The following is a 16,671-nucleotide window of genomic DNA, read 5'->3' on the forward strand; positions in this document are numbered from 1 at the left end:
TCTGTAGTCCATAACCACTATAAAATAGCACCCACCCATCTGAATCAGTCAGTAATTTTTTCAGAGGACAGTGATTATATCATTTTCTTCAGTGACACAATCTTCCTGTGTACACTGCGTAAAAAGACCCTTCAAGACACGTACACTATGAAGAATGGCTGTCATCATCAAAAATACTTCAAGTGTTAAAACAGTCTAAGACTCACTCACCGGCCTCTAAATAGATCAGCAACATGACTGCACTCCTGATTCTCAACCAGTGAAATCTAACAACGTCAATCAAATGATACCCCCTCAACAAAAGTGTTAAAAATGTACAGTTGTTTTAAAGCTGGTTGAAGAGCACTAAAAACAACCCACGTGGGATTGCCTGGGATTTGCATTCTATTGATGGTGGGTTTGAAAGGACAGGGTTTGTAAAGTTCAGCGCGCAGCTTGGTCACTACCACACCCCATCCCCACGCACCTCTGACCTTGCTGAAATTTTTACAAGGGGTTGAACAGACACCAGACACTCTTAAGTTACTTAATCAATACAGTGATACAATCCATGGTTGCAGTGAAATGAAGTTGTATCTAATCGACATTATCAATACGAAGCTTTAAGAAAGACATGTATGTCAGAGATATCCAAAAATCTTGAAGTCTGCACAGTGCCAAATTCTGTTTTATCTCCTGAGAAAGTCAGAAATTACAGGTCAAACATTCAAAGGGATTAGTGGAATGCCAGGATAAACCTTATTACTTATAAGTCTGCATTACATAGATGATACTCTCAGTCTCAGCAATATTCAAACATAAATGTCGTGTAATTCTTTAAAAAAAAAAATTCTATCCAGCTTCTTTGTCACACATTTCACACAGCATGTGGTGTCACCCAAAGGCAATTAAGAAAAATAAACTGTATGAAAGAAATTACTGCTGGCTTCAGAAACTGAGGCAAAAAAGCAAATGCTAAAGCTGCACAATTCATTGCTATGGTTGCAGTTAGGCTGACTTGTCTTAGTTCACTAACCAGAGAGGCTGCTGACAGATGTGAATATTTTCGGAAGTTTAGCCATAAAATGACAAACTCAGTTACTTTTCAACTATTTATTGTCAATATGTGGGATTTTTTGGCAAAGGCTAGTGTTTATCGCCCTGAGAAGACAGCAGGAAGTCAAACTCTTGAAGCAATTGAAAACAGCTGAGTGGCTTGTCATAGGCTGCTTTAGACAGCAATTAAAAACAAGTGTGGATTGGAGTCACAAAGAGGCCAGACTAACTTCAGGACAGTAGCTTTGCATCTGTAAAGGATAGGAATGGACCAATTGGGTTTAAATATCAAACTAACACTTTTATGGTCTCCTTTATCAATATTATGTTTTATTTTTAAAGCCATCTGATTGGACGTGTTTTGACACACTTCCATGGCCACCATATCCAGAGTGAGGACTTGAAACCAGACTTCTGGTCCACAGGTAGGGACCAGAGCACTGCATGATCTTTTAATTATAGAACTTCTAAAAAAAATTCTGTAAGTCAAATTTTCAAACTAAGAACTCACATTCTATCAATTATTAGTCCAGATCTCCAGGTAAGGAACATCATCACAATGAGAACCTGTGGTTACATGGGAGGGTCCTTAACTCTGAGGCAGATACTGAGGTTCAAGTCTCAAACTGACAGCTCTGATCAGGTTGCTTAGGGGAAAGCAAGGCTGAGGTGATCCATTAGAGTGAGGAGAACATTTGCTCACAGCAAGAAACTACACATGGTGACTGTTAACATGGGATCACGATTCTGGGTGACCAAGAAAGTATCTCCATGTCACCAGTGGATAGTAAGTGTAAGTGTATCAAAAAAACCTAGATTGATCATGGTCTGACACACATCCTACACTCACCAGATCTATGGTGAGACTTGAAACTGGAGTTTTGGCCCAGAAATAAGACCCATCCTACTCTGTCCACACATATTGGAGGTATTTATCAGGAAGGAAAGGAAATAAGATGCAGTACAATCATGTACATTTTCTCTGGTGATTAATCATTTACTGTTTCACCAAAATGTACTTTATGGCAAATACATTGTTTTCCGTAATGTTCTTTGAATATGTCTGAGTGAGATGGTCAAATATTGCCACCTGCTGGAACCAACGGATAATGACACAGATGTGGGTCACATCACACCTAAACTTCTTTCACACTGAGTGGGAGATCTGTAACTCTAGTTTCTAGTCATGTCCATGTTATAAAAAGGCAGGCTTCTGCTGAAGATCCACACCCTAACTTGTAAAACGGGCAATAGATAGACTATGGTGTTTCTCCATGCTGTGGTATTGTGTAATCTCACAAAGTACATTCTGCCACGTTGCTGCTTCCCTGGCAAGTCCAGTCATTTACCTAGTGACTTAAACTTATACTCATTAGTGATCGGATGAAGTAAAACAAATACTTGATCTCAACCATCATGCATACCAACCACAAACATCTCAACAAGGAATAAAATCCCAACATACTGGGGCACTGCTATAAAAGGAACAATGTGTAGGACTTCAACTGTTCTTCTAGTTTGGGAATGTACACAGAAAGCGATGTAGCAGATTGCAAACAGAGAAAGATGAAAATATTAAAAAAACTAATAATTTAACTTTTAAAAAGCATTATCCACAAAATGGGACTGAAAATACAACTTAACCCAAACAATATGATGTTTTGAGTTCAGAGGTCGAGGTTAAGTTTGTGACTGGAAATCCTAAACATAAATTATCCCAATTCACATCTCATACTTTCCAATAAGAATAGTGGAATTTTGGTTAAAAAATAAAACAGAGAATTTCCAGATGGCTGATGAACAGTTCTGTCACATGTTGACCATAATCATATGAATTTGGTTGCCTTGGATTAGTGCTGAAAATGTGTTGCTGGAAAAGCGCAGCAGGTCAGGCAGCATCCAAGGAACAGGAGAATCGACGTTTCGGGCATAAGCCCTTCTTCAGGAAGAAGGGCTTCCTGAAGAAGGGCTTATGCCCGAAACGTCAATTCAGCTCTGATCTCCAGCATCCGCAGTCCTCACTTTCTCCTGCCTTGGATTAGTGACCAAATGAAATGTAGGGAGGAACAAGTAAATTGATCCTGATGAGCCAGACACTGAGCCAATGGATCCAAGGATCAGGATATATTACACCATTCACATTCTGACTTAAACTGAATGAAGAATTATTTGAATAAAGAAACTGTGCGATAAAAATAAAAAGGTGATAATGTTTCTTTAACACAACCAGGCAAATTTGGATGCCAAGCAAGAATTGGAAATATTGTTGAAGAAGCTACATGAAGACAAGTTGGAGGATGTTGTTTATAAAGCTGACAAGACCGAAGACCTCAGTCAGGTTTAAGGAGAGATTTTTAGCATGAGATAAGCTACAACAAGAATGTAAAAATTAATAAGTCTGTGATGTTGTGCAAGTATATCATGCATCATAATGTGAATCTCAGGCAGATTTGCACATCATTTGAACTAGGAGATAGTGAGGACTGCAGATGCTGGAGATCAGAGTTGGAAAAGCGCAGCAGGTCAGGCAGCATCAAAGGAGCAGGAGAATCGACATTTTGGGCATAGGCCCTTCTTCAGGAAACTCCAAGATTATGTAAAAACAAATCACTTGACATGGGTTTTATATTTTACCTGATGTGACATGAGATTTGAATACACAGAAAGCCGGAAGACCACTGGAATTCTTTATTCTATAGGTATCAGATCATTCAAACCTGAAGGGAATTAAGGTTCAGCAAGGTAGAGAGTTTTCCATGGAATTAAGCTTATGGTTCATACCTGAGAAAATCCTTTATATGTCCAACTTTCTCTGCTTGAGATCTACTTTTCCTCCAAGTATTCAAGTTTGACAGGAAGAATTAAAATATTACATATAAAATATTATTTAAATGGTGATATTCCAATGAAGATGGATGAGGGAGATCCAGTAGATGTAGTGTACCTGGACTTTCAGAAAGCTTTTGAAAAAGTCCCACATAGGAGGTTAGTGAGCAAAATTAGGCGCATGGTATTGGGGGCAAAGTACTAACTTGGATTGAAAGTTGGTTGGCTGATAGGAAACAAAGAGTAGTGATAAACGGCTCCATTTCGGAATGGCAGGCAGTGACCAGTGGGGTACCGCATGGATCAGTACTGGGACCGCAGCTTTTTACAATATATGTTAATGATATACAAGATGGTATTAGCAATAACATAAGCAAATTTGCTGATGATACTAAGCTAGGTGGCAGGGTGAAATGTGATGAGGATGTTAGGAGATTACAGGATGACCTGGACAAGTTAGGTGAGTGGTCAGATGCATGGCAGATGCAGTTTAATGTGGATAAATGTATGGTTATCCACTTTGGTGGCAAGAACAAGAAGGTAGATTACATTCTGGCTATTGAGGGATTGCAGCGTAGGTTCACGAGGTCAATTCCTGGAATGGCAGGATTACCTTACACTGAAAGACTGAAGTGACTGGGCTTGTATACCTTTGAGATTAGAAGACTGAGAGGGGATCTGATTCAGGCATATAAAATTATTAAAGGATTGGACACTCTGGATGCAGGAAACATGCTTCCGCTGATGGGTGAGTGTCGAACCAGAGGACACAGCTTAAAAATACAGGTTGGGCCATTTAGGACAGAGATGAAGAGAAACTTCTTCACCCAGAGAGGAATGCTCTGCCCCAGAGGGCTGTGGAGGCCCAGTCTCTGGATTCATTTAAGGAAGAGTTGGATAGAGCTCTCAAGGATTGTGGAATCAAGGGTTATGGAGATAAGGCAGGAACAGGATACTGATTAAGGATGATCAGCCATGAGCATATTGAATGGTGGTGCAGGCTCAAAGGGCAGAATGGCCTACTCCTGCACCTATTGACTATTGTCTATAAAACTTGGAGATGCAGAAGGATCTGGATGTCCATGTGATGAATCACAAAACATTCACATGCAGGTCCAGCATGTAACTAAGAAAGTTAATAGAATATTGTCTTTAATGCAAGGTAAACTAAATACAAACATAGGGAGGTTATGCTTCAGTTATACAGGGCACTGGTGAGATCCCATCAGGAGTACTGTTTACAGTATTGGTCACTTTATTATAAGATTCAAGTGCATTGGAGGCAATTCAGAGACTGGACTAATGTCTGAATTTGTTTCTTGTTTCATGAGTAAACATTGGGCACGACCGAAACACAGATGATACAGAGGTAACTTGACATGATGAAAGTGGAGTGGATGTTTCCTCTCGTGAGGCAATCTAGAATAGTGGTTACTGGCTAAAAAAATGAGATCACCTAGTTAGAACAAAGATTACGCTATTTTTTTCCTCACAGGGGGTTGAGTGTCATTTGAATTTATTTCCTCAAATGACAGTAGAATCAAAGTCTCTGATATTTGTTTAAATGCAGATATAAACAGATTGTTAGTAAGCAAGGAGGATAAAAGTTATCAAGATCGGCATGAATGTGGAGTTGAGGTTAGAATTGGATCAACAATCTTATTTAGTGGCAGAGCTTGCTCAAGTATCTAAATGGCTTATTTCTACTTCTAATATGTTTACTCATATGTAACTAGTTTAGTCCCACATAAAAATGTTTAGAAAAAGTGGAAAACAAATCCATTTCTCGCAAGCTGCCTCTGCTTCCCCCACTGGATGTAGAGGAGCTGTCAGCATATTCTTTATATTAGAATGGAGAACTGTTCAAATGAGCAGTCTGTGAAAATAAAACCAACTGCAAGTGATTACATTGTGGACAGATTCATCCACATATTCCCTTAACATTTGGCTGTGTAAACGTCTCAAATACTCAGTGTCCTTAATAGATTCACTCCTCCATCACAAGTGTAGGTTACTTGTGCTTCATTTGAATTAAACTCAAGTTCAAAGCAAAAGGTAAAGTACATGACCAACCTTGGAATTAAGTAAGAAACTCGATCAGTTCCTTCATCAGAAACAATTGGTGAATCCCCTGGCACATTTAAGAATATCAGATAGAAGGCAATAATGTGACATAATAAACCCAGAAGAACAACAGGGTTTCTGCCAATGCCAAGATATTTTCTGAGGAATTTGTTCAATAAACCAAAGGTTGCACCACCTAGACATAGACAAAAATGACAAAATTAAGAAAATGTAATTCTGTTTAATAAAATCAGAATTCAATATTTAATAGTTAATGCAATTGCAAATAATCACAAACCTACGATTTCTCCAACACCAATGAAGGTACCAGATAAACCAATCAGGCTTTTGGCTTCATTCCCAAAGCCATTTGTGGCACCCAAACAGGTGCCATAGACACCACTAAAAAAGGTTAGTTCAATACCTAGAAAAAAAATTCAACAATTTCATTGACTTGATCTCTGCAAGAGCAATTCATTTAAACGTTGAAGTTCATGTAATTTTATCATTCAGCTTTCTCAAATTAATGAGTGTTAACAAGGCAGTCAGATAGTAAATTAACACCGGTAATGTTTACAATAAAGTCTGCTTCATGTTCATGTCATATCACAGCAACTTTACATATGTACTGCACACCTAAGCATGTAGGCTCTAAGTATGGAGCTTAAGAGGTCGGCTATGTGATATGATTTTAGACTCAATATGTTTGATCCAGTCATCCTCTTGCCAGGACAAGGCGATGTTTCAAAATGAACAGAAAGCAAACTTCGTTAATCTTAAAACTGTATCAGAAAACTGTATCAATCCTTCAAGACTTGTTTTTAATGGGTCTAACTTTTTTCCAATATTAATAATTCAAAAGAATATCTCCAATCAAAGAAAAATGTAACGGGGGAATTATTTTTAAAAAAAAAGTACATGAAATTAGATTCCCCTACAGTGTGGAAACAGGCCTTTTGACCCAACAAGTCCACACCGACCCCCCGAAGAGTAACCCACCCAGACCAGTTTCCCTCTGACTAATGCACCTAACACTATGGGCAATTTAGCATGGCCAATTCACCTGACCTGCACATCTTTGGACTGTGAGAGGAAACCCACGCAGACAGACACAGGTAGAACGTGCAAGTTCGACACAGACGGTCACCCGAGGCTGGAATTGAACCTGGGTCCCTGGCACTGTGAGGCAGCAGTGCTAACCACTGAGCCACCATGTCGCCCCATTGAGGGTAAGCAATCAAGAATTTTAAACAAATATTTTCTTGACAAGGGAAATCTCATATCCAGACAACTCCTAGTTCAAATTTATAAGACTTGTAGAGGAATCTTACCAGTATAAGTAATAGTTATACTTAGAAGCAGCATATCTTTGGTGAAGAATATACAGATTGCACTTCCTATTAAAGAAAGAAACAACCTGTTAGCACAACAAAAGATTTTAAGAAACTTCCTTGAGTAAAGTATTGAAAACTGACTAATTACATAGCTACATAAAATGCAGAATTTAAATGGAATCAACCAATCCGTAGCAGTGAGTCCCATATGTGGTCAGGTGCCTATTTCTTTCAAGAAACAGATTTTGCCTCAGCCAAAAATCACATTTCTCACATACTAAGTACTTTGTTTTCCTTCAAAGTTCACAATACCGGAGTGAAGAAAAGAACTGAAGGTGATTTTTTTTTATCATAGTCAATTTGGCCATGCAGAGGTGGCATGAGGTCTAGGAGATCAGCAGCATAGTGGACTCCAGAGCCATTGCCAAAAGACAGGTGAGTGTGGATCTCAGATACCTGGTGACACAATAAAATATTACATCACTTAGCACAAAGTGGAGAGATAGCAGTATGGTGCTAATGGTATTTGACGAGTCATCCATAGGCCCAGACTAACGGTCAGCAGTTCAAATTCTACTATGGCATCTGCTGGAATTTCAATTCAAGTTGTAAATCTGGAATTAAAAGCTAGTCTCAGTAAAGATGATCATGATGCCATTGTCCACTTGAAAAAATAGCTTACGAAGCTCCTTCAGGAAAAGAAATCAGCTGTCCTTAGCTGATGTGGCCTTTATGTGACTCTAGACCCACCTTCTGAAATGGCCGAGCAAGCCACTCAGTTGGATCAAACAGCTAATAAATCAAAAAGGAACAAAACTATCTAGCATTGAGTTAGGCATCCAGAAATGATAATGGTACAGCCAACCTTGCTGACCCTGAAAAATGTTTTAATTTTTAATGCTGGGGGGGTTGTGCCAAAATTGGGAGAGTTGTACCACAGTTTAGTCAAGCAACTTGCTGACGCAATCATGCAAACCAAATCACACCTTTCAGACAATATCCCAGACAGATTATCATCATCACCCCTTATAGCACCACAATTGATGACATTCTTGAAAAACAGCTGTTTGACTGGAAGTGGCAAAGGAAAAACCTACTTGACCACACTGTCAATAATCAACATATAACCATCCATTACTTGGAGACGCCGGTGTTGGACTGGGGTGTACATTAAATTTGTCCATTGCAGTACTGGTAGGAGTGACCAATGCACAATTCACGTATAGAAAAATTCCTGTCTTCATACTGAGATTTCTATCCATCATGTTGCGTAGCATTATCATTGTGCTAAATGGTATAGATTTAATAACAGATACAACAACTGAAAACTGTGGACCATCAGCAACAGCAAAATTGTATTCAATCCTAATCTGTAACATTATCATTCTGACATTTACCCTACTCCAGCATTACCATTAAGCAAGTGGCTCAATAATGGTTGAGTGAAGAGTGCAGGAGGGTATGCCAGAAGCAGCACATGGCACACCTAAAAGTGAGGTGTCAACCATATGAAGCTATAATACAGACAACAAGCATACCAAGTAGCACATGATGGACAGATCTCTGCAAATTCTGTGACATTGCTCATGAATGATTGTGGACGATCGACAACTCCCTGGAAGCATCAGCTCTACAAATATCCCCATCCTCAATGATGAGGCAGCCCAGCAACTCTGCTAGTATTAATACAGTTAATATTAATATATTATAATGTATTATTACAATGTATTAATAGCTCATCAGTTAAGAAGAAAACATTTGTAACCATCTCCAGCCAGATGATGAATGAATGGTCAACTTGGGTTCCTTTTGAGGTCCCTGGCATCATTGAACTACCTATCTTCAGTCAACTCAATACATGCCACATGACCTCAAATAACAAAAATGGCTGAAAGTACAGCACACTGCTAAGGCTATCAGCCCTGAAAACATTCAGCAGTAGTATTGGTGATTTATGCTCCAGGTTAACTACACCCATAGCTAAATGTTCCAGTGCAACAACAATGGTGACATTTACCCAGCAATATAGGAAATTGCCCAGGACAAATCTAACACTGAATTATTGCTCCACTCTACTCAAGCATCAGCAAAGTGGAAGTATAGTGGACAGTAAAGGAGGTTTCTCAGAGATCCCGATCAACTAGGTCAACAGGCTAAGCAATGGCAGATGGAGTTTAATTTGGATTTTGATGAAACAAGTAAGGGCAAGCAACTGTACAATTAATGGTAGGGCCCTGGGTAGTGTTGTCGAACAGAAGAGAGACTTACGGGTTCAGGTACCTAATTCTTGGAGAAATGTACGCCACAGGTAGACTGGGTGGTTAAGGCGGCATTCAGCCCACTTGCTTTCATTGCTCAGACCTTTGATTATTGGAGTTGGGATGTCATGTTGTCATTGTACAGGACATTGCTGAAGCCTCTTCTGGAGTACTGTATGCAGTTCCGCTCGCCTTGCTATAGGAAGGATATTACCAAATTGGAGAGGGCTCAGAAAAGAATTACTAATGTTGTTGGGAATGAAAGGTGAGAGTTATTTTAAAAAATGCTGGATAGGCTGGAGCAGAGGAGGTTGAATGCTGACCTTACAGAGGTTTATAAAATCATGCAGGGCATAGGTAAGGTGAATAGCAAGGGTCGTTTCTCTCGGGTCGAGGAGTTCAAGACTAGGGGGCACTTTTTAAGATGAAAGGAGAAAGTTTTAAAAAGGACTTGAGGGCAACCTTAAAACATGAGTGGTTCGTGTGTGGAATAAACAGCTGGAGGAAGTAGTGAGTACAGGTATAGTAACAACATTTAAAAGACATCTGAATAAGTACACGAACAGGAAAGGTTTGGATGGATATGGGCCAAATGCAGGCAAGTGGGAACATTTAGTTTGGGAACATGGTCAGTGTCGTTTCCATGCTGTGCGACTCCATGAAAGGGTCGTCAAAGTGTTATCAAAAATCACTTACTCAGTCATAACTTACATACTGATACTCAATTTGCATTACATTAGGACTACTCAGCTCCAAATTAGGTAATGATTATCTCCAATAAGAGAGAATCTAACCACTTTTCCTTTATATTCAATGGAATTATCATCATTGAATCCTTCACCATCAACATCCTGGCATTTACCATTGACTAGAAACTGAAATGGGGACTTGCCCAATAAATGTTGTGCCAACAAGTGTTCAGAAGCTGGGAATTCTGTATCACGTAACTCACCTCCTGATTCTGCAAACCCTGTCTATCAACTATGAGGCATGTCAGATATGTGAATGAATACTCTCCAAATGACAAGATGTGCAGATCCAACAAAAACAAGAAGCTCAATATTACCTGGGTCAAAATAGACTATGCAATTTTTACTCTATTCAGCATCCTCACGTGATTTCCTTTCACCATTGATATACTGCTCAACAAGGCTTCTTCACTAAAGCTTCCAAACTTGCAATCTTTTTACTATCTAGGTCAAAGGCAGATACATGGGTACGCTGTTACCTGCAAATTTTATTTTATTCATTCACAGATGAGGGCATCAGTGGCTAGGCCAGCATTTATTGCCAATCCCACAGGACGATTAAGGGTCAACCACTTTGCTGTGGGCCTGGAGTCACATGTAAGCTTGACCAGGTGAGCCTGGTAGTTTCCCTCCTTAAGAAACATTAGTGAACCAGGTGGCTTTTTCCTACAAACTTTAAATTCCAGCTTTTTACCGAATTCAAATTTCACCATCTACTGTGGCAGGATTCAAACTCAGGTCCCTAGAATATTACCCGAGTCTCTGGAGGAACAGTCCAGTGATTATACTACAAGGCTATCACCTCCCAAAGTTCCCTTCCGACTTGGAACTATATCACCATTCCCTTGCCATTGTTAAGTCAAAATCCTGCAATTCTCTTCCTAGCAGCACTGTGTACTTGCACAGATGGACTGCAGTGGATTACGATGACACACCTCCTAAACAGCAATTAGGGATGGGTATTAAATGTTGGTGACACAGCTCATGAAAAAAACAAAAATTACTATCAGTCACGTTGAACATTTGTTGTTAGTAATTGAAGTACAAAATAATGCATAAGGCTGACCTTGTGAAACCACTCTTCCTGTCAGTTCTAATTAGAGTCTTGTATGTTCCATTGGCCCTTCAAGGCAACAAAAGAGCTTCAGTGAGAAGATGTCAAGGAGAGCTCAAAAATACTGAAGCAGCACACTTCAGTGGGAACTCCATTCAAGATATCTAAGTTTTGATATGGTTAGCAGGAACAGGTGTTGAAGGGGAGGTCAGCCCTGAAGAGATGGGTGAGGTCTACATGACTCTACAACATCATGTGCTGGGATCATCCACAAGAGCATTAGAAAATGATGCATGTGTTTCTGTCAGCACTTCCATGGGCACTGTGCACCTTTCAAGTGAGATTGGAGGATCCTTTCTCAAATATGAATGCCATGATAATGCAAGCTACCACTCATGTCCATCTCCAAGGAAAACAAAGTGGCATATGTATGGAGACCCACTCACAGCTGAAAATCGAGTGATGGTTACATTGACCAATGGTCCGAACATTGAGACTGGCACTTTCACAGATGAAATTTCTGCTTAGTGCATTCAAAGCCTCACAATGTTTTAGCTGACAGGGGAATAATTGAGAAATGGAAGTTAAGACGATGTTCAAGGAGTTCCCATTTCCACCTGTTATTGCTGTTAAAGCCCCACATCCTGAATCATCACCTAATGGCCAAGTCTGCCCTTGCATTTGTGCTGCTGGGGCAGTCTCTTTTCTGCAGTGCTCTCAGGGGCTCCTGAACCCAGAGGATGTGTGAGATGAGTATCTCAGCTGACTGAGCAGACAGACAATCAGCCTGCTTCCAGCCTTGCCAAAGATTTGGCGGAGCCCTTTAGGAATGAGAATGCAGAAGAGGAAAGCTTTTGGTTGCACTTAGGTGTTTATAACAATACTAGTCACATCATCTTGATAAAAATATCGATGAATCAACACTTCATTTCAAATTTCCATTGTCAAGTAATTTCCACTGTTGATTACTGCATTCTAGATAGACATAAGCTTTCAGAGGAATGCTGTGAACAGGGTGGACAGTGACCAAACTGTGAAAGACAAAATCCATCCATTTCTCGGAGAAAGAGTTGAACTTTTTGAAGGCAAGAGGGGCACATTTGGTGTTAGTGGGTTCAGTATTGGGTTGCCGAAATATGAATCCACAAGTCTATCTTATTTCCCCAGTAGCTAGGTGAAGAGTTGCAACTTTCCTAATCACATGAAGTTCGACCTTCATAAACTGCAGAAAATCATTCTGCTTCTAAGTTCTCTTTGTTGTGCAATGTTGTGGAAGGTACAGGAGGGCACAACCATCTTGGATGCACTTGTTGGTGTATTCTGAAGGGCTCCTATAGATTCATTCAAGCACTGGAAATGAACCTTCAGCAACCTAAGAACGCACTCAATTTGCCCTTTCAATTGGAGGTTGCTTTAGTTGCTTATGTGTTCCATAAGTTTCAGGTATCAGTAACAGGCGATTAAGAAAGTCTGAGTCAATAAAATGTGGAGCTGGAAAAAGAACAGCAGGTCAAGCAGTATCAAAACAGGAGAATCGACATTTCAGGCAGGACCCTTCATCGGGAAAGTTGGAGTCTTTTCAGATATTGTTACATCGCCACATCAAGAAGACCAGAAGAAAGTGAAGACTGCAAATGCTGAAGATCAGAGTCAAGACTGTGGTGCTGGAACAGCACAGCAGGTTAGGCAGCATCCGAAGAGCAGGTGGATCTACATTTCAGGCATAAGCCTGATGAGGGGCTTATGCCTGAAACATTGATTCTTCTGCTCCTCAGATGCTGCCTGACTTGCTGTGCTGTTCCACCACCACATTCCTATCAAGAAGACTGCCTTATAAACTTTGCAAATGACTCTTTGAAGCTAAGAGTTACATTTAACCCTTTTGTCAGGCAGAGAAGCACTTGCCTGTGGAGAAGGCAGCTATCACTATTGACAATTCCTTTGGCTGGTCCTGTTACTGTTGACGTTACTCCTTTTGCTCGTCTGTTCCTCTTCAGTATAGCTGCATAAGCCGTTACCATACAGCACTGAAGGTAGATGGAAGAGAAATACTGATCAAAATAAAGTCCAAACAGGAAAAATGACTCCCTGGAAGTTGCAATTCATTTTTAAAGCAGTGAAATACAATTGTACAAACCCTGTGTGCACAAGGATACCATCCAGGCAAGGAAGCAACTGTAGAAAACAGACTTACTGGAGTAACTGAACAGGTCAGGTAGCAATTGTCGAGAGAAAGGAAAGTTAATGTTTCGGGTCCAGTGACCCTTCTTCTGAATTATTCCAAACTGCTTGGATACCTGTGGACTCACTGTTAAAGCCAGAATTTTGGGTGGCAGAATTAGTAGACTCTTCGACACCCTTTGAAAAGCATCCTTGTAACAGACAGAAGTGAGAGTAGATCATTTGAGGTTTTTGCATGTTTTTGAATTTAACTCTTTGCCAGTACTTGTAACCAACCCTTCCTTGCTTAAATCTTTGCAAATAAAAGCATGCTTACGAATTGCATCAATTGCTTGTGATCGTTGCTCTTGAGGTCTGTCAATAAAGCAAAGTAATTTGTTAATTCATCACAGAAATCTGTTTTTGATGCAAATAGAATTAGTCACTACCCTAATGTTTAATATTTAATATTCAGATTAGTAGGTATTTCCAAATGGATCAGTTCAACTGAAGCAAAACGCTTGTGTAAAGCACATGGTTACAACAAGCTATCCTTATTTGATCAGTGCATTTATGGACACGATTATAACAAGTGGAAAACATTGAATTTCTTTTCATCTGTTTTTGACACACATTAAAACTAGCCCAACTGTAGTCTACTTTATATCATACAGTGGAAATGTTGGTGAGTGAAGAAAAAAGGCAAAACTAGAGATTAATTCACCTCTATCCAAGAAAAGTATTTCAATCAATAAATTAGTATTGTTGAATATGCTGAAGCCAAACAAAGTGCATTTTTTTTTGAAGGAATTAAACTCCTTTTGTAATGTATATAGTATCCAATTATACTGAAGTGTTACAAAGTCAAAAAACGATTCAGATAAAACAAGATCAGAGACTGAGCAGCAATAATGGATCAGTGATAGTAAGATAGTAAGGGATGCTAGAATTGCTGTAACATCATTCTGGCCTGGTATTCCAGCTCTATACACATCAATACTTTTCTTACTCACCTGGAACTTTGGAAAGGTATATAGCAAATTTAGATCAGCCATGATCATATCAAATGACAGAGCAGGTTCGAGGGGCTGAATTGCCTACTTCTGCTCCTACGTCTTATGTTTTTAACGTTCTAAATGTTTTATCAACATATTGGAGATATACACGGTGCAGAAGAATGAAAGGTGTCATTCCATTGAAGGCACCTTTCTCAAGGAACCTAACAAAGCAGTTTGCAAAAGTCCGACCAAGTGGGGCCCATGGAAATACCATCCATATGTGGTATCATTAAAAGTGAACTCAACCACATGTGCTGCTGAATTCATAAGTTCATTGAATTCGTACAATTTAGATTAGATTACAGATTAGATTACATTACAGTGTGGAAACAGGCCCTTAGGCCCAACAAGAAATGGTGGTGGTCTTGATCACCATGCTGTGGTGCTTCAGAGCAAAGGTCAAAGGTTTGCTTGAGAGCTACATTGATGAAAAGGCTAACAACGTCTAATAAGCAAATTGACATTATGTTGTGATCAATATCAATCCCTATGGTGTTTGAAAATATAAGGCATCCTTCACTGTGTATTTGGAAAACTTGTTCAAAACATGTTGCAACAATTGACTCAAATATTTGGCCAGATTATATTGTGCAGATCCAGTCACAGGTAAGATTGAGAGCAAAGGGACACCTTGTGCGTATGCCTTGGGTAGCCCATGCACACATGGATGCAGTGAGGTGTGAGGACAAGCCTTGTCATACAGATCAGCTGGCAGCTCATTGCTCTCACACAAGTCCATTAAGCAAAGGTTGACTTTTTCAGTGCCTTTATTGGATTTACTGATACACATGTTCTTGTTGGCCTCGAGGCCTTGCAGTACTGCCAGACATTCATTTTACATATGAAAATTGGACAATTCATTTGGAATCCTGCAGAATGTATGCACTAGATCAGCTAATCCTGTAAACAAGGATTCTCAGTCTGCAGTAGAAACGAGTGGATTGTGAGATAGCTGGGATTAGGAGTACGAATTCAGCAAAACAATCGTGATCTATATGGACTTCAGGAAGGCATTCGACAAGGTTCCCCATGGGAGACTGGTTAGCAAGATGGATCTCATGGAATACAGGGAGAACTAGCTCAAAGGTAGAAGACAGAGGATGGTGGTAAGAGGGTTGTTTTTCAGATTGGAGGTCTGTGTCCAGTGGAATGCCACAAGGATTGATGCTGGGTCCACTACTTTTCATCATTTATATAAACAATTTGGATGTGAGCTTAATAGATATAGTTAGTAAGTTTGCAAATGATACCAAAATTGGAGGTGTAGTGGACAGCGAAGAAAGTCATCTCGGATTACTACGGGATCTTGATCATTCGAGCCAACAGGCTGAGTAGCAGATGGAGTTTAATTAAGATAAATGCGAGGTGTTACATTTTGGGAAAGCAAACCTTAGCAGCACTTATACACACTTAATTGTAAGGTCCTGGACAGTGTTGCTCAAGGTTCTAGCTCCTTGAAAGTAGTCGCAGGTAGATAGGATAGTGAAGGCGGCGTTTGGTATGCTTTCCTTTATTGGTTAGAGTACTGAGTACAGGAGTTGGGAGGTCATGTTGAGGCCATATAGGACATTGGTTAGGCCACTGTTGGAATATTGTGTGCAACTCTGATCTCCTTCCTGTCAGAAAGATGTTGTGAAACTTGAAAGGGTTCAGAAAAGATTTCCACGGATGTTGCCAGGATTGGAGGATTTGAGCTATAGGAGAGTTTGAATAGGCTAGGGCTGTTTTCCCTGGAGCATCGGAGGCTGAAGGGAGACCTTATAGAGGTTTATAAAATCATGAGGGGCATGGATGGGGTAAATAGAACTAGAGGGCATAGTTTTAGGGTGAGAGGGGAAAGATATAAGAGAGACCTAAGAGGCAACTTTTTCACGGAGAGGGTAGTTGGTGTGTGGAATGGGCTGTCAGAGGAAGTGGTAGAGGCTAGTACAATTGCAACATTTAAAATGTATCTGAATGGGTATATGAATAGGAAGGGTATGCAAGGGTTTGTAGGGATATGGGCTAGGTGCTGTCAGGTGGGACTAGATTGGGATGGAATATCTGGTCGGCATGGACGAGTTGGACCGAAGGGTCTGTTTCCAGGCTGTACATCTCTATGACTCTACAACTATAAAATCCTCTTCCCATTCG

General features: G+C 40.0%; 1 protein-coding gene across 2 annotated transcripts in view; it reads right to left on the reverse strand.

Annotated features, from left to right (window-relative positions):
* mfsd11 (major facilitator superfamily domain containing 11) overlaps positions 1 to 16,671 on the reverse strand; it is a 67,279-nt gene that overhangs the window by 23,355 nt on the left and 27,253 nt on the right. For both annotated transcript variants that reach the window (XM_043714651.1, XM_043714650.1), the window contains exons 8-11: positions 13,818 to 13,855; positions 7,257 to 7,322; positions 6,224 to 6,349; positions 5,935 to 6,121 (exon numbers count right to left, since the gene is read on the reverse strand). In XM_043714651.1, coding sequence (XP_043570586.1) covers positions 5,935 to 6,121; positions 6,224 to 6,349; positions 7,257 to 7,322; positions 13,818 to 13,855 — 417 coding nt within the window. The remainder of the gene's footprint in view (positions 1 to 5,934; positions 6,122 to 6,223; positions 6,350 to 7,256; positions 7,323 to 13,817; positions 13,856 to 16,671) is intronic.

Source organism: Chiloscyllium plagiosum, chromosome 24 (genome assembly GCF_004010195.1).
Source record: "Chiloscyllium plagiosum isolate BGI_BamShark_2017 chromosome 24, ASM401019v2, whole genome shotgun sequence".
NCBI classification, from domain to species: domain Eukaryota; kingdom Metazoa; phylum Chordata; class Chondrichthyes; order Orectolobiformes; family Hemiscylliidae; genus Chiloscyllium; species Chiloscyllium plagiosum.